Below are 22,803 nucleotides of genomic sequence, written 5' to 3' on the forward strand. Positions count from 1 at the left end.
CAGCACTATTGTGGCCAAAAAAACAGTGGCTACATATCCCAAATCACTGCAGGATGTAATTCCCTCGTAAAAAAGCTCCAAAACAGAATTGAAAATGCAAAACGCTCCACAACACCAAAAAGAAGAAAAAGAAAACTGCACGAGTCTGACACGGATGAAATGCCTGCTGAAAAAAGGAGACCTATGGTTGCATCAAATGGGAAATGAAGTTCATGCCCCTTGGAGAGACTGCAGAGAGCCAACAGCAGAGCCGAGACGAACTGAAAAACCGGTCTAAACAAAATGCCCCAAACCAGGATGTGGTTAAACAGCTCACCAGGTCGACATTCTACAACCAACGCAAATAGGTCAACAATGGGAAAGAAATCAAATAATTACTGGAAGGCTGGCCATTTTTGTTTGATGAAATGGGCATGGCTGTTCACTTTGAAGAGCTTGCTGGAGTTAGTCTGAAAGAGACATTTGTTAGGAATTTGGACCTAAAGGGGGAATGACTCTTAAATGACTTGAAAACAGTTGCTGTGAACAAGTCAAAGAGGCTAGTCCAATCTTCTACAAACATTCAGCTGATGAGGAGAGAGCACATAGGGCCTCCAGGTGATGTGTTGGAGATGGTGTTGCTCCTGTTGTCTTACTTCGGCAGATGGACCAAGTTCCCTTGACACCAACCATTTTTGTCTGTGGTAAGTTGACCATGTGCTCTCTCACACAGGCATACACATGCCAAACTGTGTCTCAGAAACACACCCACATCCGTTCGCCTCTCACCTTTTTGTTGTTAATCGTGTTTCTCGGCAAAGTGTGTGGACTCCACAGAGGTTTTTTTTTTTTTATCATTACATTATTAAACAATAACTTCAATATTTGGCATAAACCTTAGTAACTATACTGACTTAATAGTTTGCATAATTTTTCATTGGATATTGAGGAAATGTTTAATGAGCATTTTTTTTTATGTTTTTTATTTTGATGAATAAATCACCCTGATGTCAGCACCAAAGACACAAGAGACACTCTCCACCTTTGCGGCCCTGTGATTGTCGCTTGGGCTTCTCTTCATCACGTACAAATCTTTCGCCTTTTACTAAAGATTTGCTTGGAGAGGGGCGTCAACAAGCTCACAATATTTTGGGGGGCTCTGTTTTGACAGAGCTACACGATGGGTTCAAAGAATACACAGGAAAACATGGTGTGCGCTGCGTACATGCGCACAATCTGGCAAATACTGCACACGTTCCGAGAATGGCACGACACGGCACGTTTTTCTGGTTATCGCTTCTTGGCCTTTTGGCTAAGATCAAGTGTAGTATCTGTTCTTATCAGTTTCTCGGTGGGAGTCGTGGGGTGAATGGGGCACCACTGAGAAGTGTTTTTTTAGCCCCAACCGCTAGCACTTTGAGCCCCATCAGCTTTTTCAAAGGCATTAGCACTTACGGAGCCCTTTTATGGCTCTGCACTCGTACAATGATGGAGCCTGGAGCCAAGGCCAGGAAGAAGACAACGACAATGATGAAAGACCTGGCGGGACGAGCACGTAGCAAAACTCCAGCTAAAGTCCAGTTCGTGAGGATGAAGGATAGCATTGAAGTGGGGACCTTTCGGGAGCTGGACCAGCCCAGTCAGACCAAAGAGCAAGATGGGAAACAGCAAGCCAGTGATGTAGCAGAGGTTTCAAATGAAGGCAAATCAAGCACAGAGGCTGGGGCCAGGGCTCTGGACAACCGGGGGATTTCAAAGACTCCAAGTACCAGCAACAAGGATGAAAAACACGCTAATGTTTCGGTGGAGGGGAGCAGACCCCCAGGGCTTCCTGGAGTGAGTGCCATTCATTAAGGAAGTCCTGTTCGGAGTCCTGAGCCTGAAGGCCACTGACATTGTCTGTGTTCAGAGGAATGGTCCCCAGTGCTTTGTGGATGTTACAGTTCTCGGCAACATAAGATTCAGTACCTTACTGGGGGTTTGCAGAGAAAAGAAAGAGGAAGTGTTGAAAAACTACATAGTCAAACAACTCTGGTGGGCAGACAGGAAGATCATTACCGTCCACGTCTTCAACCCTTTTCTCCCTGCAGAGACCGTCAGGAGGTTTTTACAGCAGTATGTCGATCTTCAGCCTGGCCATCGGGAGATGCGGGACGAGCTGTACATTTGGAACGGGAGACGTCAGTTCCGGGCCTGACTATGCCCTGATCACTCGGCTCCAGACAGGTTGTGCCACCCACTGGGATATTTTAACCCTGCACCAATAAGAAGTGCAGGAATTGCTTGGACACATGGTCAAGGGCTGCACCAGGCCACTCCAGTGCAAGATCTGCGGCGGTGACAACCATCTGGCCCGGTCCTGCCAACAATATAAACTCGGACACTCTGGTGGACTTCCCCCCTCCTTAAAGAGGCCCGGGGTCAGCTGCAGGGGTCTCAAGACATTCCGACAACCAAAGATGCGAGGTCCGCTGTGGCTCCTGAGACCCTGGCAACCAGACCCCCCAAGAGAAAATGGGAGATGAAGAGCAACACCATGGTCAAACAAAGCAGACAGGAGGCTGAAACACCAGAAGGGGCCCTCTCCCCAACCAGGGCCCCGTTAAGCAACGACCCAGATAGCAACACCACGTTGGCATTCAGCGTTTCACCGCGTTTTTAACCAACTGGCATCCTCTCCCTTTGACCTGTGTTTACTGCAGGAAGTCCACCTCCGGGACCAGAACTGGAACTTGGGTGAGTCTCACTAGAATGTGGGTGGCGTCCATTTGTCAGGTATGGGAATCCTTTTTTGGACCCATGCCTTTCAGAGTATAAGCCCCTTCAGGGTTCTTCACGGAAGGGTGTTGGGGGTGGACGCCACATGGAGGGGGGAGCATATTCGAGTACTGTGCGTCTACGCCCCAATGAAAGCCACCTCTCGCATAGAGCTGTTAGAGCAGTTGGTCCCCTTTTGTTTAACATCTAGACATCTTGTCATTGGGGGGGACGTCAACATCTTCCTCGAAAGGAAAGATGATGTCAGTATTCCACATTTTACTAAGTTTGTGCATAATTTCAACCTTACTGACGGTTTCAACCATAGCGATCTGGGAATGACCTGGCACAATGTGGCTCTTGTAGTCGTATCGACTACATTTTAGCAGCACTCCCCATGCGGTTCAAAGCGGTCTCCCATTGGATCATGTGACGCTGAAGGCAAAAATTATTATCAATGCCCCAGCCCATGGTTCGGGCTACTGGAAATGTAACATTTCTCACTTAGAAGAGAAGGAGTACAGGGAGTTGTTTCTAGACCAGTTTAAGCTTTGGACTGAGTACAGAGAACCTGGCTCCTCGGTGGTAGAAGGGGTCAAGAGTAAAATCAAGACCCTCACCATCAACTACTCAAAACAGTGCAGAGCCTCCCAGCACTGGCGTATCACACGTTTAGAGGAGGAGTTGCAGGATTTGTACTCTTGGTTTAACAATGGGGGGATCTTTGATCCCGATAGGGCCATGGAGTTCAAGGACTGTTTGCGGCAGCTGCATGAGCAGCAAGCTAAAAAGTTCTTGTTCCATGCCAGGTCTCAAATGTTGGAAGAAAATGAAAAATGCACTGGTTTTTTCCTCAACCAGGTGATAGACTCCAAAGCGGACAAAAGTTTTGATACACTCCGCAACCAAAATGGGAAGTCTCTCACCGACACATCCCAGATGCTAGAGGTTGCATCTTCATTTTATAAAAATCTTTTTAAAAAACAGACCCGGTTGGGGGCTCATGATTCTGGGCCAAGCTAGAGAAGGTTCTTCCTAGTGATGCCCGGGGCAGCCTAGAGGCTCCCATTACCCTACAAGAAGTCACCAAAGTAATTCATTGTATGAATTGCCGGAAATCTCCGGGACTAGATGGACTCCCAGTGGAATTTTATATGTCATTTTGGGATGTCCTGGGTTAACCAGAGTTATTTATGGTCCTTCAAGAGGTGCTAAGCCAAGGGAAGCTGACAAAAAGCATGAGGTCAGGTGTGCTCTTCTTGTTGTACAAGAAAGGTGATAAAGTTGACTTGGCCAACTGGAGACCCCTGACCATGCTTTGCGTTGATGCAAAGCTAATTGCAAAGATACTGACTGAGTGCCTGAAGAAAGTTATGACCAGTCTGGTTCATGTTGACCAGACATGCGGTGTGCCTGGACTATCTGCATTCTGGAATTTACACCTCATCCGGGATGCGATCGCATGGGCGGAGGATCGTCAGGTCCCCCTCGCTATTGAGTTTAGATCAATAGAAGGCGTTTGATCGTGTTGACCACTGCTTTCTGTTTAAAGTGTTGGAGAGAATTGGCATCAGTGAGAAGTTCATAGGGTGGATCCAGTCCCTCTACCGGGAGGTGGGCAGTCGTGTGTGCCTTAATCAGTCACTCGGCTCTTGGATCCCACGTGTGGATCCATCAATGCCAGCCCCAGAGTGGATGGTCCGCTGCTTCCAGCGAGCGGTGGTTTAAGGGTTAAACTGGCTCAGTTTTCAGATGATACCACCATATTTGCATGCTCGAGCTGGTCTCTTGGTCAGGCGCTGGACCTGGTCCAGGCATTCAGCAGAGCTTCTGGTGCAGCACTTAATCTTCAAAAGTCGGTGATTACATACTTTGGTAGCTGGAAGGGCAGGGAGGACCTTTTTGAGGACTTACCCCAATGTGAAGACCCTCTTAAAGTCTTGGGCGTCCAGTCTGAAGAGGTTGCTCAGGCCAACTGGGAAGAACTGTGGAAGGGGAGGTCCCTCTCCATTCTCGGTACTGGTGTTAAAAGTGGACATTCTGCCCACATTGCTCTACCTTGCTCAGGCGTACCCCCTTACCCGTGCTATGAAATGGGTTTTAACAAAGGATGTTTTTAGCTTCATCTGGGGCAGCGGGTATGAGTGAGGCGTGAAATCATGTACCTGAGGAAGGAGGAGGGGGGGATAGATATACCTGACATCCCTCTTAAACTCGATTGCCTCTACCTCTCGCAGCTTTGTCGCCGTCTGGCCACTCCTCACACGCACCCCCACCAATACCTTGTACGTCTGTGACTGAGTTTCCTGATGCACCATTTAGACCCATTGTGGACAAATGCTGTTCCCAAGGCCGAGACGCTGCCTGCTCACTACGGTTATGCAGTTAGATTAGAAGTCCATCCAGGCAGAGGGTCTCGGTGAAATCTTGCTGAAACATAGAATCTTGTATAAGACTCTAATCAGCAAAAGGGGTACTCAAGCCCTTTTGGGGCTTGAGAAAGGTACTTGGGCCAGGATTCAGCCACCCGAGTTAGATCACCGTCTTCAAGACCTCAACTGGTGTTGCCTTCACAGGTCCCCAGGGTCCACGGAGATCTGCATGGTGCTCCGTTGGGGATCTCATTCATGTTTTTTGTTGCTTTGTGTGATAGACCCTTTGTTGTTTGCCTGTGTTAGCCTGTTAGATGTTAGCCTGTTATGTGCCCTTTTTGTTAACTTGTGTGTGTTTGAGTTATTCCCGCTGGACCATCCATTCCTTTAGGCTGTTTTAATGTTGGTTAGCTGTGTTGAGTCTGCTGTTTTATTGTTTCTGTTAGCTCACTGTGAATAAAAGCACTGTTTGTATCGTTTGTTTGGTTGCATGTGTAACAGTGGACCTCCTCCTCTCCACACCCTTGTTGCGTTTCTGAGACCCCTAGTCTTAGGAACGTGACAATTCTTTGAACCCAAGCGACAATAACAGGGCTGTAAAGGTGGAGAGTGTCTCTTGTGTGTTTGGTGCTGAATTCAGCATGTGTCGCACCTTAAGGCCGAGGTCCGGACAACCACGGCAAATCGATTCAGCTCCACCCTACTCCACAGCCAAGCCTGTGAACAATTGTCACGGACACAGAAACTGATGCCGACTCCCTGTTCTAAACATCCGCTTAATATGTAGATTTTTTTTTTTCCAAAGATCACTTTATTGAAATTTTTCAAAAAAGACAAACAAAAGGTATAACAAATAAAACACAATACATTCATAAATTAAAACCTTCATATAAATACACATTCAACAAGCATCTTTACTAAAACTCCAATAAAATTCAATAAAGAGTCTTGCTTTTTAACTCTTTAGATTTCTTTTAAAATTAAATCTTAAGACACTTCTACAACCACGATAAAACAAAATTAAAAACCCCATAGCCTCTTAAAAAAAAAAAAAAACGGAATGCACATACCGCAGCTTGGGATCCAAAAAAAGGGAGGTTCCCCCCTGCCTGTTCCCAGGGTGCTACTGTGCTCACGTCAGGGTGTCCTCGGTGTGTGATGCTTAAAAAAAGTCTCTTAAATTAAATGGCACCTAAATAAAACATGGTGGTGATAGTAGCCTAGTGGGTAAAACACTCACCTATGAACCAGAAGATCCAGGTTCAAACCCCACTTACTACCATTGTGTCCCTGAGCAAGACATTTAACCCTGAGCATCTCGAGGGGGGACTGTCCCTGTCACTACTGATTGTAAGTTGCTCTGGATATGGGTGTCTGATAAATGCTGTAAATGTAAATTTAACGTGAAAAGGGACCAAAAGGGAGACCCTCGAAATCGTCCATACCCCCACCACCAATTTATTTTTGGTATAAATAATTAAAATAAATTAAAAAAATTTATTGGGCTCTCTAAGGTTTTTAGGTTTTGTTTGGAATTTTAATAGATGAATTACCAAAAGATTTCAATGTACTATGCGTATGAAGCTGCACTTGAAACAGGTGGGAAATGTGTCCTCTGCATTGAACCGTATCTATGATCGCTATGCCAGCCAGGGGACCGACTCCAATTCTGAGGTCCCTTGGTCAGGATCAATGACCGGAGTATATGACATGTAACATCCACACCATGCATGTTGTTTTAGGATAGTAGAATATATGAATATATGTTTTTGCTTAAACAACAGTAAAAAGGTACACAGTTGGTCTGCCACCATGTGCTCTGTCATCAGCACAAAATATTACTGATAAATGAGAAAAAAGGGAAGAGCAAGACCCTAGACATGGGAGCTCAAGACAGATATTTTTGGGAAAGATGGGAAATTCTATGTTCGTAATAAAGACCCCCCCCATACACACCCTTTATCGCCAGGCTGTGGCCTTCCAGTCACAAGAAGTATCACCAGGGTGCTGAAAGGCCAACAAAAGTGTCCTAAGGGGAAAGTCTTGTGGGGGGCTGCATGACTACTGTATTCCTGTTTCAGGAGTTCACATAGCAGACAAGCTAGCTAAAACTACAGCTAAGATTGGTGAAAAGTGACAGAGACACAACAAATGCTCCTGCTATAAGTGTGGTCCAAATTCAACCTACTGATTTAAAACATCTGAAAGATCTATGGATTTCTGATGGAGAGCTTGTATCACACTTACAGCAGGAGCAACTAGTCACAATTCAAGATGGAATCATCCTCAGAAAATAAATACATTGTTCCAGAGGCCCTTCAAAAACCCATCATTCAGATGTACCATGAATATGCCCACATATCTGCAGAAAACAACATAAGTTGACACTGTGAGATGTGTGATTCATGTCTGGTGTTTTCAGCAGTAAATCAAGAGGCCAGTTGTGTTTTGATTATACTGATATGATTTGATAAAGAAAGCCACACCCCTCTCTATATAAGACCTTACAGCTCACAATGCATGTCAGAGCAAATGAGAATCATGAGGTCAAAGGAACTGCCTGAAGAGCTCAGCCTTGGTGAGAGAATAAAGAAGAACCCAAAGATCACTGTGGTTGAGCTCAAGAGATGCAGTCGAGAGACGGGAGAAAGTTGTAGAAAGTCAACCATCACTGCCACCCTTAATGGCAGAGTGGCCTGACAGAAGCTTCCCCTCAGTGCAAGACACATGAAAGCCCCATGCAGTTTGCAAAAAAACACCTGAAGGACTCTAAGATGGTGAGAAATAAGATTCTCTGGTCTGATGAGACCAAGAAATTGGCCTTAATTTTAAGTGGTATGTGTGGAGAAAACAAGATACTGCTCATCACCTGTCCAATACAGTCCCAACAGTGAAGCATGGTGGTGGCAGCATCATGCTGTGGGGGTGTTTTGCAGCTGCAGGGACAGGATGACTGGTTGCAGGGAAAGATGAATGAAGTACAGGTATATCCTGGATGAAAACCTTTTCCAGAGTGCTCAGGACCTCAGACTGGGGTGAAGGTTTACATTCCAACAAGACAATGACCCTAAGCACACAGCTAAAATAACAAAGAAGTGGCTTCACAACAACTCTGTGACTGTTCTTTAATGGCCCAGCCAGAGCCTTAACTTAAACCCAATTGAGCATTTCTGGAGAGACCTAAAAATGGCTGTCCACCAACATTTACTGTCCAACCTGCCAGAACCTCCCTCCCAAAGACGCAACTTTCAGTGGTGACCAACTGGGCCATGAACTCTGCTAGACTGGCCATGCTCATGAGATGCCCATGAGATGTCGCACATCCTCCACACACTTTGACTGTGGCAGTTGCTGGATTGCTTTAACCTTATTTGGATCTTGCTTGATTTTCTTACCTGAGACCTTGTGGCCAACGGAGATTATATTTGTCTTTGCAAACTCACATTTCGCCCGCCTCTTGAAACTTCCGCAGCAGTCAGTGCAGCCTGCTGTCATACTCCTGTCTGTCTCTCCCATACATGAGAAGATAGTCAGTGTGACAGATTATTCCTTCTACAGTAAATCCTCCATCATGTGTCATCCTCCTCTGGAAATACTCAGGAGCAGATGCTGTGACGATAGTCTTTTCAATTGATACCTTCTGAATGGAGTGATGTGAGGGGCTGTGATTTTGATGTGAATTTACCCTCTAACTTTGGTCTCTTTCATTGTTGCAAGAGTTTGCTCTACAGCAGGAAGAATATGGAGTTCTTTTTTCACAACTGCATTTGAGGGTTATGACTATTCTTGGTGTTGGACCTTTTTCCAGCTCTATGTGATAAGGTTCTAAACCACAAAAAAAACTCCAGATATGAAAGTGAAGTGATTGTAATTGTGAAACACTGCATCACAGCACACAATCACCCTTGGTGAGCAGTGGGGAGCAGTGTATGGGGACGGTAGTATGCTCAGTGACACCTTGGTGGATCATTATTCGAACCGACAACCTTCTGATTATGGGGCCGCTTCCTTGACCGCTAGGTCACCACTGCCCTGAATATGCTGCTCTGAAATATGTCTCCGGACAGTCTCCATTCTGTACACCAAAGCAAAGGTCTCACAGTCCAGTCTGCGCAGCAGTGAACATAGCAACCCTGTTACGAGGAAGATGTTCTGTCCTAGTGCCTCCATTTGTGCTCTGAAGCACCCTTTAACATTGCGTGGGTTACTACCTGGGCCTAGTAGTGTCCTTGTTGGTTCTTGCAGTTTACATCTCATGCCGGTTTGTGCAGGCGGAAGTTGGTGATTTCCAAAACATAATGTAATTCGCCACAATCACTACAAGACACTGTGCACGGACAGCACAGATGCTGCTCAATTCCGTCTTCGGTCCCCATCTCCTCATTCTTACCTGCTGTGACCCAAACGGCTCCGTCCCGCAGTGTCCCGTCCTTCTCCTGCTTCCAGTATGTCAGCGAGTGTCCCCCCAGGCTCTTGCCATGACAGTATTGGTCCGGTTTTGAGACCTGTTTTGAGTAAATTCTACATTTACAGCATTTATCAGACGTCCTTATCCAGAGCGACTTACAATCAGTAGTTACAGGGACAGTCCGCCTGGAGCAACTCAGGGTTAAGTGTCTTTCTCTGGGACACAATGGTAGTAAGTGGGATTCGAACCCGGGTCTTCTGGTTCATAGGCGAGTGTGTTACCCACTAGGCTACTACCACCCATCATTCTATATTGTCTGTTTTTCTGTGGGGTTAATCAGAGCAAGTTACCATCAGTAGTTATTGGGATAGTCTTGCTCAAGGTCATGATGACGCAGACGTGGAACCCATCAGGCAAGTGGCACTAATTGCGTACTGACAGCGTGTATGCAAACGATCAGGGTCTTGCCTGTTTGGTGCTAGACAATATTTTTATTGTAAACTCTACAGCTGAATCTAGAAAATCCTACATCACTGGTCTCGATATTGCCCAGATATAGTTTTATGTGGTGCAATTTATGGTACGTTTATGCTACATGTTGATGTATTTGTAAAAAAAAAACTTCCTGCTGCAGTGCCTTTGCTGTGGGTACATGTTACATTTAAATTTACATTACATTTAAATTTACATTACATTTAAATTTACATTAAAGTTACATTACAAATTATACACCAAAATAAATACTGTCTACCGTATCTGGTTAATTTATATCGCAATGTGACCAACATATTTAATGTTTAAACCTACATAAAGGACACAAATAACAGAACAGAATATATGCAGGTTTGTAGATTTTTAAAAACTATATGCAGATTTTAAAAGATGTATTTTGAGAACCCATTTTCTTATGGGTTGTGGTAGGGAATTCGTGAGACAGGTGCACCTGCAGAGAAGGCTTGGTTATCCCAGGATTGGTGCTTTGTCCTGACAGACATAGACAAAAATCCTGGGGTGGATGGGGGACAAAGGGGACCCCCCCAAAACCCCATAAAACCCCATATTTTTTTTTCAACAATATATTCATGTTTGTTGAATGCACAATACAAGTTGTGCTACTTAAAATCACACTGTTTGAGAGTTATAACAAGTGAATGAGTTACACCCTCCCAACGATCTGTTTCTCTGATGGGAGGGGTGGCTGCTCCTCGCACCCAGAGTGCACTGCAAGGTGCAGAGCAGAGCGGCATGTACAGGACAGGCCAAAAGTTTGGACACACCTTCTCATTCAATGTGTTTTCTTTATTTTCATGACCATTTACGTTGGTAGATTCTCACTGAAGGCATCAAAACTATGAATGAACACATGTGGAGAAGAAAGGAGAATGTCATTGGTGAGTTTGACTAAAGCAGTTTGTGTACTGTGATGGGCGCAAAACTGATGGACTGAAGTGTTTAAAATAGGTTATTGATCTTTTATTTGAGTTGTGACCACAAGTTTGCCATAATGTCAGGGTTGAGTCTAGGTTTTTGGAGGATTAAGTAACAAGTTTAAGTGAACAGGGGACAGCGGAGGGAGGAGTTGATGACATCAAGGATGAGACAGTCTTCAAAAAATTTGGAAGTAATGGGGTCCAGGACACAATAAAAAAGTGCTTTCGCGCTTTGTTGAGTTCAGTGAGGGTGACAGGTGAGAACTGGGGTAGGTGGAGAAGAGTGGGGCTGGTGCTGAGGCCAAGTGATGTGATAGTCATTGTGGCACAAGGAAATGTGTCCTCTGTCATTTAACCCTGCATCACCTTAGTGAGCAGTGGTCAGCCATGACTGGTGTCCCCGGAGCAGTGTGTGGGGACGGTGCTTCGCATAGTGGCTCCTCAGTGGCACCTTGGCAGTTTGAGATTCGAACCTGCAACCTTCTGATTACAGGTCCACTTCCTCACTCTTTGCAGATGGTTTCTATTTTCTGTTTTAAAAAGAACAGAAAGTCTGAGCATTTGTCTGCAGAGAATAGGCCTGATGTGGAAGTAATGGGTTTCAGCGGTTTAATAGTGAAAAAAAGCCTGGAACCAGACTGTATGAGTTGTGATAATAGTTTGATGGTGCAGCAGTGAAGGATTCCTTGTATGCTCGGAGGTGATAAGATAATCCACTTTTTTGTGTAGTGGCCATTTATGGGTTTTCATTTTGGTTTGTTCCAGAGTAAACCGTGGTGCTGAGTGAGTGGGGCAAGTTGAGAGTGTATCTTTGTAGTATGTAACCAGTTATTGTGTACTGCCAGTCAGAGAGGGTGGAGAGGAATGCTGGTTAATAGATTTGTGAAAGCAGATCTGAGATTTCGGAAGGTTTTGGAAAAGGAGTAGGGATAGTGCCACTTTGCACAGTGGCACCTCAATATTCAAACTGGCAACCTTCCTCACCTCCTAGTCCACCACCTCCCTGTGAATACTCCTTCTCAACAGAGGTCATTTGTATATTCCATCTAGATTTTTAAAGGCTGAAAAAAATGTGTAGAAGCCTAGTTCCCACTTACGATCAGAGGGCAGTCTGTCCACCAATCAAATTGCAGGAGCAACTCCAAGTGAGCCAACACCAGTAGAATCAGTTCTTCTTAACCATCAATTGTAAAGTGTGTTTAATTCATTTAGTGGTCAGGTCAATTTTAAATAATATCCCTAATCCCCGTATAATAAAGGGCCTGTTTCTACAGGCCGGCTGTGGTGCAGTGTGTAATGTTGGCCGCCAGGAGGCTCACTCTGTCTTTAAAGATGATGAAAAGGATCTCCAGGACTAGAGATGAACCCTGCCCATAATACCACTGATGCCACAGAGTATGGGAAGCCATCGACTAACTTCCTTTTCATCGGAACGTTTGAATACCGTTGCATTGTGGGGAGAAAAGCTGCATTTTCCGACCCCAAGAAAGGTCGGATGAAGAGCTGCATATGTGTGTGTTTAATAAGAATTATAATAATGACGTATGCCTGTTATACGTGTTTCAACCGAACACCACGTGACCAGGTACCCGGTGGGCGGGGCGGGCGGGGCGGGGCTGCGGCGTCTCCCGTGGTGCGCGGGCTGGAGGCACGGACGCGCGCACTGTTCCGCCGTCACACGCACCGCGCTGAGCAGCGCCGCATCATGTCACACGCAGTGAAGCTGAAGAAGGAGAAGGAGATCCTGGCCGAGTACGAGAGCCAGGTGAAAGGTGAGCGGGGTGTGGTGCGTGGAAAAATCTCGCGGACCGATGAATGCATGAATTTTCTGCTGGGTGCCATGGCAACCATTCCGGTTGTGCTCAGGTGTGTCCGTGTGTGTGTGTGTGGTGTGGTGTGTGAAGGTGTAGTGGAGTGTGGAGCTGGTTGCCTGTTCAGCAGGGCAACAGGCGCCTGCTGCACTGTGGCTGTTGCCATGGAGACCTGGCTGCTGGCCTGATGTATGTATTTTGGGGAAGGGGGGTTTATGGGGGGTCACCCCTGGGTCTGTGACAGGAATCCTGGGAAAGTTCTGGAACGTGTGGACGTGTGTGTCCATGAGTTGTGCGGTTCCTATTATTTTCTGTATATTTTAATAGAAGATTTGCTTTCATGCATCCTGTATGTTCTAACACAACCGTGTGTGTGTGCGTGTGTGTGTGTGTGTGTGTGTGTGTGCAGGTTTGATCTGACCTTGAGCAGCTGTTCCTACAGCGACTGCTGCTCGTGCACACACATGTGTGTGTGTGTGTGTGTGTGTGTGTGTGTTTGTTGGAAGGCAGAATATTCATGATGTAACTCCGGCCTCCCAGCGACGCCCACGTACGAACACACTTGCTCACGGACTAATTGGACAGAAATATGCTGACAGTGAGATTTGTGTTAAAGGAGCTGGGTGACATTTGTGTGTGTGCTGTGCTCCAAATGCTTATTGAAAACGTTCTACCTCGTCTGCAGGAATCAGCATTATTGTATCTGTAATGGTGCATCATCAGTACCATGTTACTAGACATTTGGGGGCTGATCCCCCAAGGCTGATGAAAACTTTAGTTCTGATTGACAGTTGACCTCTGCATGGTTTTAGGATATACTGTAATATAATAAAAATTTGAATAACCTGTAATAACCCGAGATATTCAGCTGAGAGATTCATAGATTGCCATCCAGAGCATCTCAAGAGCACCATTACATTTTTATACTTACACAGTCTTCTGTCTAGTTTATTTTTTTTCTTATACACTTAAAATATCAGTACATATCTTATTTATATATTCATCTAGCCTTGTGACCAATATTAGAACTCTATGCACATAACTTCCCACTTTAACAAGCTGAGCTGGGAAAAAGAGGTTTTCTGAGCAGATGTAGCTAATTTCATTTTCATAAGGATCTACACAAAAACGATGTTAAGATGGTAAGTGTGAGTGGGTGAATGAATGATTTACTGTGCATGACATTACAGACACTCAAATTAAAAATGAAAAACATAACAGAATGTTTACATCTATACATTTAGCATGTGCTAGCTGAATTATTGATTCAGTTCATTGACTTCAGCTAATAAGATTGCATAAATGGCTTGTTTAAGGGTCGTAATGTACCAGGTATACACCAAACCGTTTGAATGATTTTTCTGGGTCCATTTTGTCTTGTTTTATCCATTCAGCACAGCTTTCTCTTCACAGTTTCTCACCTAAACATTATCGCTGGGCCTACAGCGGTCTTTAAACCGTACCTTTACTCTTGCCTATAGAGGTTTCTATCACACAGTGCTCCTGAGCTCTTCTTCCACCTTCTCCGACACTGTGGGTTCTCTCGGCCTCTTAATCTCCAGGTCAGACTTCTTAAATTAACCTTAACTACTCCCTGGAGGATAATGAATTAAACCTGAAGTATTCTAATTCGTTTCCTGTTCATTTGCAGTTCTTCCAAAGCTCTTTACCAATATCAGTGTCATCAGTAATAAGCAAGCATCATGGGGATTGAGGGATTAAGGAAGAGTCAGAAGTACTGCCTTCATAAAATCAGTCTGAAGAAGAAGGTCCACATCTGGAGAATTGAAGTGGGAGGTGTTCTCACCTTCTTACTATCTGCAATCTTCCATCATCTTTAAAAAAGGGATGGGGAGCATGCAGTAGCTGAGGCATCAGGCAACATGTCATACATTTGATCTGCACAATTTATTAGAGTGTAAAGCTGCTCATAAAGAACAAGGCTTCCATGTGTGCCCTATAAAATGTATGATCTTGTAAATTACAAAAACATTATGAATAAAGTACTTACTTTAGCCTTATGCAATATCACAATCACAAATTGACATAGTTTAATTGTCCAGCCTATCTCATAATTCATTGCACAGAAGCATGCCAGTTGACAATAAGAAGTTTTTTTATTGTTTATAATGTGCAGTGATGGTATAAAGGAGGAGCTTTATGGTGCACATTGGATTCTGTAATTATGCAATGGCTAGAAGCACAGAGGCTGGAGCTTTTAAAATGCACTTCATGGAGCCTTTACGGACGTATATGGTGTACGATCGTCCCCCTGTGTCTCATATACTGTTGTACACTAAGATCGGGGTTTCAGAACATCCTATTTACTTCTGCAATGCCATTTCCAAACTCAAGTCTCCCTGCCATTACTAGCTGCCACTTGTCATTGTCTGTTTTTTCCTCTGCCATTTTGTTTTAAGGGCCATCTTGGTTTATGGCCATCTGTTCCACTGCATTTGCCCTATAATTATTTCATTTTCTTTTGAGATATTTTATGTTTTAGTCTATTGCACCTTGTCCCAGCATGCTGGTGAAAGTGCTTCTTGAGTCTCAGCTTTTATTTATTTGCCTTCTGCCTGGAATCCCCACTTTATATTATACTTATTTCATAAACTCTGCATCTTCCTGTCTCCATGCAGCATTACAGAAAATTCTATCAATTTTTGGCCTAATGACTCACAATTCATTTCAGCAGTGAGAGGGGGGACAAGAAGAGACAACAAGAAGTGGCAGATACACCATGTTCATCCAAATACTGAGAAGCAAAAAAACAGCAAAGCTACTGGACAGAGGCTGCATCTACAGCAAAGTTAATATCGGCTGGAATTGTAAAATATATAGGCATATTCACAGATGGAACCAAGGTGGCACTCCTGCACCTGCCCCTTTTGGCCTCGGAAAATGCTCTTTTTGCAAGAAATTACCATTTTAAATACAATTTTAGCATCTAGGGTCAAGCACCATCATGCCTTTTACCGTTTGTGATGTTAGAAGGTAACAACAGTGTTTGCTTTAAGACTCGTCCTAGTTTGTCACTATTATGAAATTAAAATACAAAATTACATCTGGACGCGTGACAGTAGTTCATTGTTTGCGTGGGGTGATTTTTCATTCAAGGCCAAAAAGCAATTATTACATTTACAAACTATATACTGCTAAAAATGTATATTAGAAGAAATATTCATGCTAAACTTGGGTAATATTGGGTAATGTTTGTATTATGGTATATATATTTTTTCTATCCATTATTTCAAGTTATTACGAGTTGGTTCACACTAGTAAATGCTCATTTTTAAATACTCATTTTTAAAAACATTTTTGTTAAATTGCACTTACTGTAACTGTTCCATGAAAATCCTGCAGGTTACAAAGTGCCCGCAACCAATTTTTTTTGGGGGGGGAATGACCTTTGACCCCTGCTGTACATAGGTCATCAACCAGAGGACAGAATACATGTATAGGATTGTATACAACAGGCTTTTGTGGAAAGAGGTCATCATGTTACTGAGATAGAGGTCTGGTATGAATTATGATACATGCAACGTTAAAGGGCTAGTCTCGTTTAAAATGTACAAAGGAATCCTAGTCTCCCCTGACATGATCATTAGTCTATGAAAACATATATCGATGTCCGAAGTGTTAGTTGATCTTAAGAACTAAAAGACACCACCTAATAAAATGTCCGTTATCATCTGCACAGGTTCATGGTGGTCAGTGAACATGACATCCCACCACATCATATAAATATGTGAATGAACGGTGCCTGTGTTCATTGTGAAAGTGATTGTCATTGTTAAACACGGTGACATGGTGAAATGTGTCCTCTGCTTTTGACCATCACCCTTAGTGAGCAGTGTGCAGCCATGAAAGGGACCTGGGTGCTTTGCTCAGGGGCACCTTGGTGGCTCGGGATTCGAACCTGCAACCTTCTGATTAGCCCATTATTCCCTGATAATGCAGATCTGTTACACCTAGTTCTGACATGAGAACCGTCACTTTAAGATCCTGAAAGTCCAGGCACATTGACATATAAAGGTATATTTTGCTCTTCAGATAGAACAGAACCCTCTGAATTATAGTAACGCCCGGCGAATCTTATGAAATTGTCAAGGATTGCAGATCTTCTACTCCATCTTATTGTAGGTACATGTGATACTGCCTGTGGGTTGGTGGGTCTTGATTTCAGAGCCCTGTGTGCTATTTGATTTTGATATTTCATGTAATAGGTTAGTTGATATATTGAATACTGCTAAGACTACTGTTGACTGGATGAGAGATGCATTCCTTACTCTCCACAGATTTGCTAGTTTGTTTTTCCGTCCTCTTCAGTGTAATATCACACTGGAAGGAACATTATGAGTATAACACTGAAAGCTGTTCCATGATATCCAGAATGTGACTAAATGATTTCTGTTACTTTTGACTGTCCTTCTTGACCAGAATCAAGTACGGATGATTCTTAGAATTAAAAGAATCAAATAAAAATTTCTTCAAAAATTAGATTTATTCTTTGTATAAGAGAATTAAGTCACTTGTGTATTTTACTATCCAATAAGTATATCATCAATTCCTAATAGACTGACTTTGTGTGTGTGCAGAGATCAGAGCTCAGCTGGTAGAACAGCAGAAGTGTTTGGAGCAGCAGACGGAGGTGCGTGTGCAGCTGCTCCAAGACCTGCAGGATTTCTTCAGGAAGAAGGGCGAGATCGAGGCGGAGTATTCCCGCAACCTGGAGAAACTGGCTGAACGCTTCATGGCCAAGACACGCAGCACAAAGGACCACCAGCAGTACAAGTACGAGATATGCATGTGTGTGTTGGTTAGAGGCAGCAGAACATGAATGATCAAAAATGTTTCATTTCAATGGACATCATTTTAACCTTCCTTTCTCTTTCCCTAATTATGCAGTGGTTGGTGGAGAGGCCAGGAAGATGTGATATTGCAAATTTCTTGCCCATAATGCTTTTTTTATTTTGTTTATTGCTGACAGAGCAGAGATGGTTTTCGTGTTTGTGCTCATGTCCCTGCAATTTCAATTTCCCTGCAGAAAGAATAATGATAAAAGGAGAAAATGTGATGCTATGTGTGTGTTGGGTGGGAAACACCTGGACTATTACAAAGAACCTGATTCTCTTATTTTACTTTCGATCAGAGTACATTTGCATCTCACCAACCCCATGCAGGGCATAACTTCATAACGATTGCTCATGAAATAATTCATGTTAGGAAAATGGATCAAATGATCATTAAATGTGTCTGGTAAAAGAAATTTTATTTCCAATTGTTGTTTAACATACTAAACAAGTATATTTATTAAAGCAAAATCATGTAAAATCATGTTTTCAGTGCCTGTATTCTGTATTGTATTCAGTGCCGTATAGTGAGGAAAGCAGGTATTTAACACACTACCAATTTTTCAAGCTTTTTTCTAGCTAAATTTTTCACTTACAAATAATGGAGAGATCTGTAAGTTTGTACACCTGTGATAGAAAGGGATTTTACACAGTTATGTTGCATTTTATTCTATAGAATAAGTATTTGATACAATAGAAAAGTAGAAACAATTACAGAAGTAATTTCCTGTAGTTCTTGATCAGGTTTGCACACACTGCAGCAGCGATTTTTTTCTATTGGGTGCAGGTCTGAAGACTGAAATGCTTTTTATGTAGCCACTCCTTAGTTGTCCTGTGTTTTGGCTCATTGTCTGGCTGGAAGACCCAACCACAACCCACCTTCAATGATCTGACTGAGGGCAGCAGGCAATTGGCCAAAATCTTGAGATACATAAACCCATCCATCCTCTCCTTAATACATGGTCATCCTGGGTTGTCCTGTCGTCCTGTCCCCCATGTTTCCACCTCCATGCTTCATGGTTGGGATGGTGTTCTTAGGACTGTACTCATCCTTCTTCTTCCTCCAAACATACCCAAAGATCATACAACCTCATCTATGCCTCATCTGAATCATCAAGATGGTCTCTGGCAAACTTTTAACGGGCCTGGACATGTGCTGGCTTAATCAGGGGGACCTTTTGAGCGCTGCAGGATGTTAATCCATGAGGACCTGGTGTTTTACCACCAGGCGAGGTCTTGCATGGAGCTGCAGTATGAGGGAGATCAACAGTCACCTTTTCTTCCATTTTCTAATAATTGTGCCAACATTGTTGCATCTCACATTTATGGTCATGTAGACCATCCATGTGCAGGTCGACAATTTTTGTCCCAATTTTTGTCTTTAGACAGCTCTTTGGTCTTACCCACAGTGGAGAGGTTAGAGCTGGATTGATTGAGTATGGGGAGAGGTGTCCTCGGTTCTCCTCCCATTGCCCAATGGCATGTACAGTAGGTGACTTGATAACTCTAAATTGATTTAGTTATTTTGTTAGTTATGCCGTTATTGTCATTGCACTGAAGGAGGATGCTACATATGTGAAATTGTGGAGGCTACTTAATGGTGCAAACAGACAAATAGACAGTGAAGATGGTAGTCAGTGCCCTAGAGTGCCACATAAAGTTCTGGACAACAATGATGCACCATTTGAGACTGGTATTGTTATGAGTTTATGTGTATTTACTGCAATAATGGCTTGTGGGAAGAAGGGTGGTAGTAGCCTAGAGGTTAACACACTTGTCTATGAACCAGAAGACCCAGAAGACTGGCCTGAGTGTGGAAGCTGTGGGGCTCGGTAAGCGTGTTTAATGTTGCTGTAGACGTGATATAAGGTGTTTAGGCCTCTGGAACTTAGACAGAACAGACTTTAAGTTTGTCTTGTTAAAGTCACAAGCTACGGTGTGTCCTCCTTACTTCGGGATACATCTGCTGTAGCTTATTGTTGGTGTCAGATAGTAGCTACGCTAACATTAGCACTGAGGACAGCTACTAGCTCTCTCGGTAAGAAAAAATCATGACTTACTAGGTGCACGGCCGCTTCGGAAATCAGTGGGTTCAGCCAAGTTTCAGACATTATTGAAACACAGAAGTCGTGAACAGTTGTGAATACCTTTCCTGAGACTTTAATTAATTAGTTAGCACCAGAAAAGAGGAACCGCTAACCACTTTCAATTGAAGTAAATGGTGAGTGAATGGTGGGCTGGTGCCGCACCCTACACCCAGTGACCCAGGATGTGGATTAAGTGCTTATGGAGTCATATTATTGTTCCAATTTCAGGGTATTCTGCAGAAAATTTGTAACAACATTTCATCATCAGTATAACTTTAATAAAGTCCTTCAGTGCATAAAATAAGATAAGATCAAACCTTTATTAGTCCCACATGTGGGAAATTGCATATGTCACGGCAGAAAGTGGATAGAAACAGAGGTAATAGCAGCAAAAAATAAATATGTAAATATCTATGTATATGTACAATTGAAATCTACACATGTACAATGGGTACACCGGTACAGTTGATAATTACCATGGTGTATTTGAAGTGTGTGTGTGTGTGTGTGTGTGTGTGTGTGGTCAACTGTGAGGTCTTTGTTATAGAGTCTGACAGCGGTTGGAAGAAAAGACCTTCTGAACCTCTCCTTCTCCTTCCATGAAGCTATCTATAGTGTATTTAACTTTGTGTGCTCCATTTGTATAAATTATTTTAGGCATCAAGGTCTGCTGTATTTTGGAAAATTAATTTAAAACATGTACTAACATTTTAGCAACCTATCACATCTGTGGTTCCTCTCCCTATACAGTGTCATGTGAAAAATGAAAGAATTAATGTTTGTTTTTCATAAATTAACAAAATGCAGTGAATGGACTAAAGAGAAATCTAAATCAAATCAATATTTGTTTGCCTTCAAACAGAATCAATTCTTAAACTTGCTCTTTTTGAAAGAGCTCTGCTGGTTGGTTGTTCCAACCATCTTTGAGATCTAACCACAGATCTTCTATTCTTCCTTTCTGTTTTGTCATGTAATCCCAGACAGATTTGATGATATTGAGATCACTTCCAGGACTGCTTCTTCTTTACACAGATGATTGCTACACAGATGTTTCCTTCTGCAGAGTTGGAGCTGATCATACACCCCATATGTCTGATGGTATTGCATGATGAATAAGTATCTGCCTGTATTTTTCCACATCGAGGACACCATTCATTCTGACCAACTCCATTTGCAGAAAGTTCCTCAAGCTTGTGAGGAACCTTGTTGCCTTCAGTGGATTTTGACTCATCACGCCAGAGCACCTTGTGCTACTTTCTGCACCCCAGTTCCTATGATTTTGTCTATAGTTTAGTTGCTGTGGTTATTCTTGCCAAGGTGTATGACCAAGGTGTCATCCACAACCTCTTCATGGTGGCAGAGTTGGACTGTTTATCAGGAACGTGGGACTGGGGCACACTTGCGGCGGGTGCTGGAGAGAGTGAGGATGCAAATTAGCATCAGCATAGCTGAGGGGACAGGGCGGTGTGCTTGGGTACAGGCCGGGGAGTGTCTTCACGCCAGGAGGAATGCCAGCAGCCCCAGAAGGAACAGAAACGGGTCGTCACAGGGTCAGATGCGGTGTCGGAGGCAGGAACTGAAAGATCATCGAGGGCGTAGCAAGGGTCAGAGTACATGGAGGGCAAACAGAAGCCATACGAGGGAAATCCAGGAATCGTGGTCAAAAGGCAGGCAGTCGGTAACACAGGGCAACAGGATCAAGAAGCGGCTTTTACTACAACCAACAGTTCACCGCCATTTTATGTGATGGTTTGTCCATGGGTGGATGCACTTCCAGGTCAGTGAGGCCGGGGTCGGCCTCTGCTGGTCTGGTGGGCGGGTGGCAGCCATGACACTGTTCTTCCCTCCTGCACAGCTTTTTTTTTTCCAACTTTTTTCTTTCAACTTATATGTGAAATTATTAGGACGTGTTTGGTATAATTGATTTATCAAACACCTGAATACAAGATCCCTCCCTTTGTGCAAATATATAAGACATAATTCTGTTTAAAGGCAAAGTGTAATAGCACCAAATAATGAAAACTTTTTCTTTTGTGATTATAATTTTTTACAGCATTTTTCACACCTGTCTAAAACTTTTGCTCAGTACTGTATATTCATATGAGCTGTGAAAATTGATTAGGTCATTTCTATGAACTGAACTTTAAACTTCTGACTATCACAACATTGCCTGAAAACCTTTCTCTGTTCTTCCTGCAGTGTTGCAGTTGCTGTTAATCAGTAGTTTAGCTCTTGTTCTGTGTGGATTTCAGAAAGGACCAGAATCTTCTCTCCCCTGTCAACTGCTGGTACCTACTCCTGAATGAAGTCCGCAGAGAGAGCAAAGACCACGCCACCCTGAGTGACCTCTACCTGAACAATGTCATCACACGCTTCACACACATCAGTGAGGACACAACGCGTTTGCTGAAGAAGGTACACACTCTCACACAGTATTTTAAGTGATTTCAGATCTCCTCTGACCAATCCTGTGTTCCTCCTTTGTCTCGTTGCAGAGTAAGGAGATCATGTTTCAGCTTCAGGAGGACCTGATGAAGATCTTGAATGAGCTCTACACGGTGAGTTCCTCGCTGGATCTTTAGCACATTTCTCCTCCTCAGTATGTTAATGAAGGGAGATTGAACCTGCAACTCGATAAGCTGGTGTGTCACCCACCAGCCACTACTCCATTTGTGTGTGCAGGTGATGAAGACGTACCACCTGTACCACACCGAGACACTGAGTGCAGAAAATAAGCTTCGAGAAGCGGAGCGTCAAGGGGAGCGGGGCAGCAGGGGGGGTGAGGCCGTGTTCAGCCTGCGCTCTGAGGACCGTCCACAGCGCCGCAATGCTGCCCGCAAGATCCAGAAGATGAAGGAGAAGGTATGGACGCTCTGTCATGTTTTCTGAGTTGTGTGAATGTGGCTAAATGTCAGGGTCCATCTTCCTTGCAGCGGCAGGCCAAATACACAGAGAACAAGCTGAAGGTGATGAAGGCACGGAACGAGTACCTTCTGACTCTGGAGGCCACCAACGCTGCCCTCTTTAAGTACTACGTCCACGACCTGTCTCATCTTATAGACGTGAGTCCTTTACACCCTGCACAGCAGACCTGTTATATATGTAC

At 43.7% G+C, this 22,803-nt stretch overlaps 1 protein-coding gene, 1 non-coding gene and 1 pseudogene across 2 annotated transcripts in view; all 3 read left to right on the top strand.

Annotated features, from left to right (window-relative positions):
• Positions 1 to 1,040: 1,040 nt before the first annotated feature.
• Positions 1,041 to 1,154, top strand: LOC114765456 (U5 spliceosomal RNA). The gene has a single exon (XR_003742642.1). It is a non-coding gene; the product is annotated as a U5 spliceosomal RNA (small nuclear RNA).
• Positions 1,155 to 1,271: 117 nt separating this feature from the next.
• LOC114765432 (uncharacterized) lies at positions 1,272 to 1,414 on the top strand (annotated as a pseudogene).
• An 11,174-nt stretch (positions 1,415 to 12,588) lies between these two features.
• srgap1b (SLIT-ROBO Rho GTPase activating protein 1b) overlaps positions 12,589 to 22,803 on the top strand; it is a 31,558-nt gene continuing 21,343 nt past the window's right edge. Inside the window, exons 1-6 of the mRNA XM_028954278.1 lie at positions 12,589 to 12,718; positions 17,356 to 17,551; positions 21,950 to 22,112; positions 22,193 to 22,255; positions 22,380 to 22,559; positions 22,631 to 22,759. Coding sequence (XP_028810111.1) covers positions 12,652 to 12,718; positions 17,356 to 17,551; positions 21,950 to 22,112; positions 22,193 to 22,255; positions 22,380 to 22,559; positions 22,631 to 22,759 — 798 coding nt within the window. The 5' untranslated portion in view covers positions 12,589 to 12,651. The remainder of the gene's footprint in view (positions 12,719 to 17,355; positions 17,552 to 21,949; positions 22,113 to 22,192; positions 22,256 to 22,379; positions 22,560 to 22,630; positions 22,760 to 22,803) is intronic.

The sequence above is a fragment of the Denticeps clupeoides genome, chromosome 15, assembly GCF_900700375.1.
Source record: "Denticeps clupeoides chromosome 15, fDenClu1.1, whole genome shotgun sequence".
NCBI classification, from domain to species: domain Eukaryota; kingdom Metazoa; phylum Chordata; class Actinopteri; order Clupeiformes; family Denticipitidae; genus Denticeps; species Denticeps clupeoides.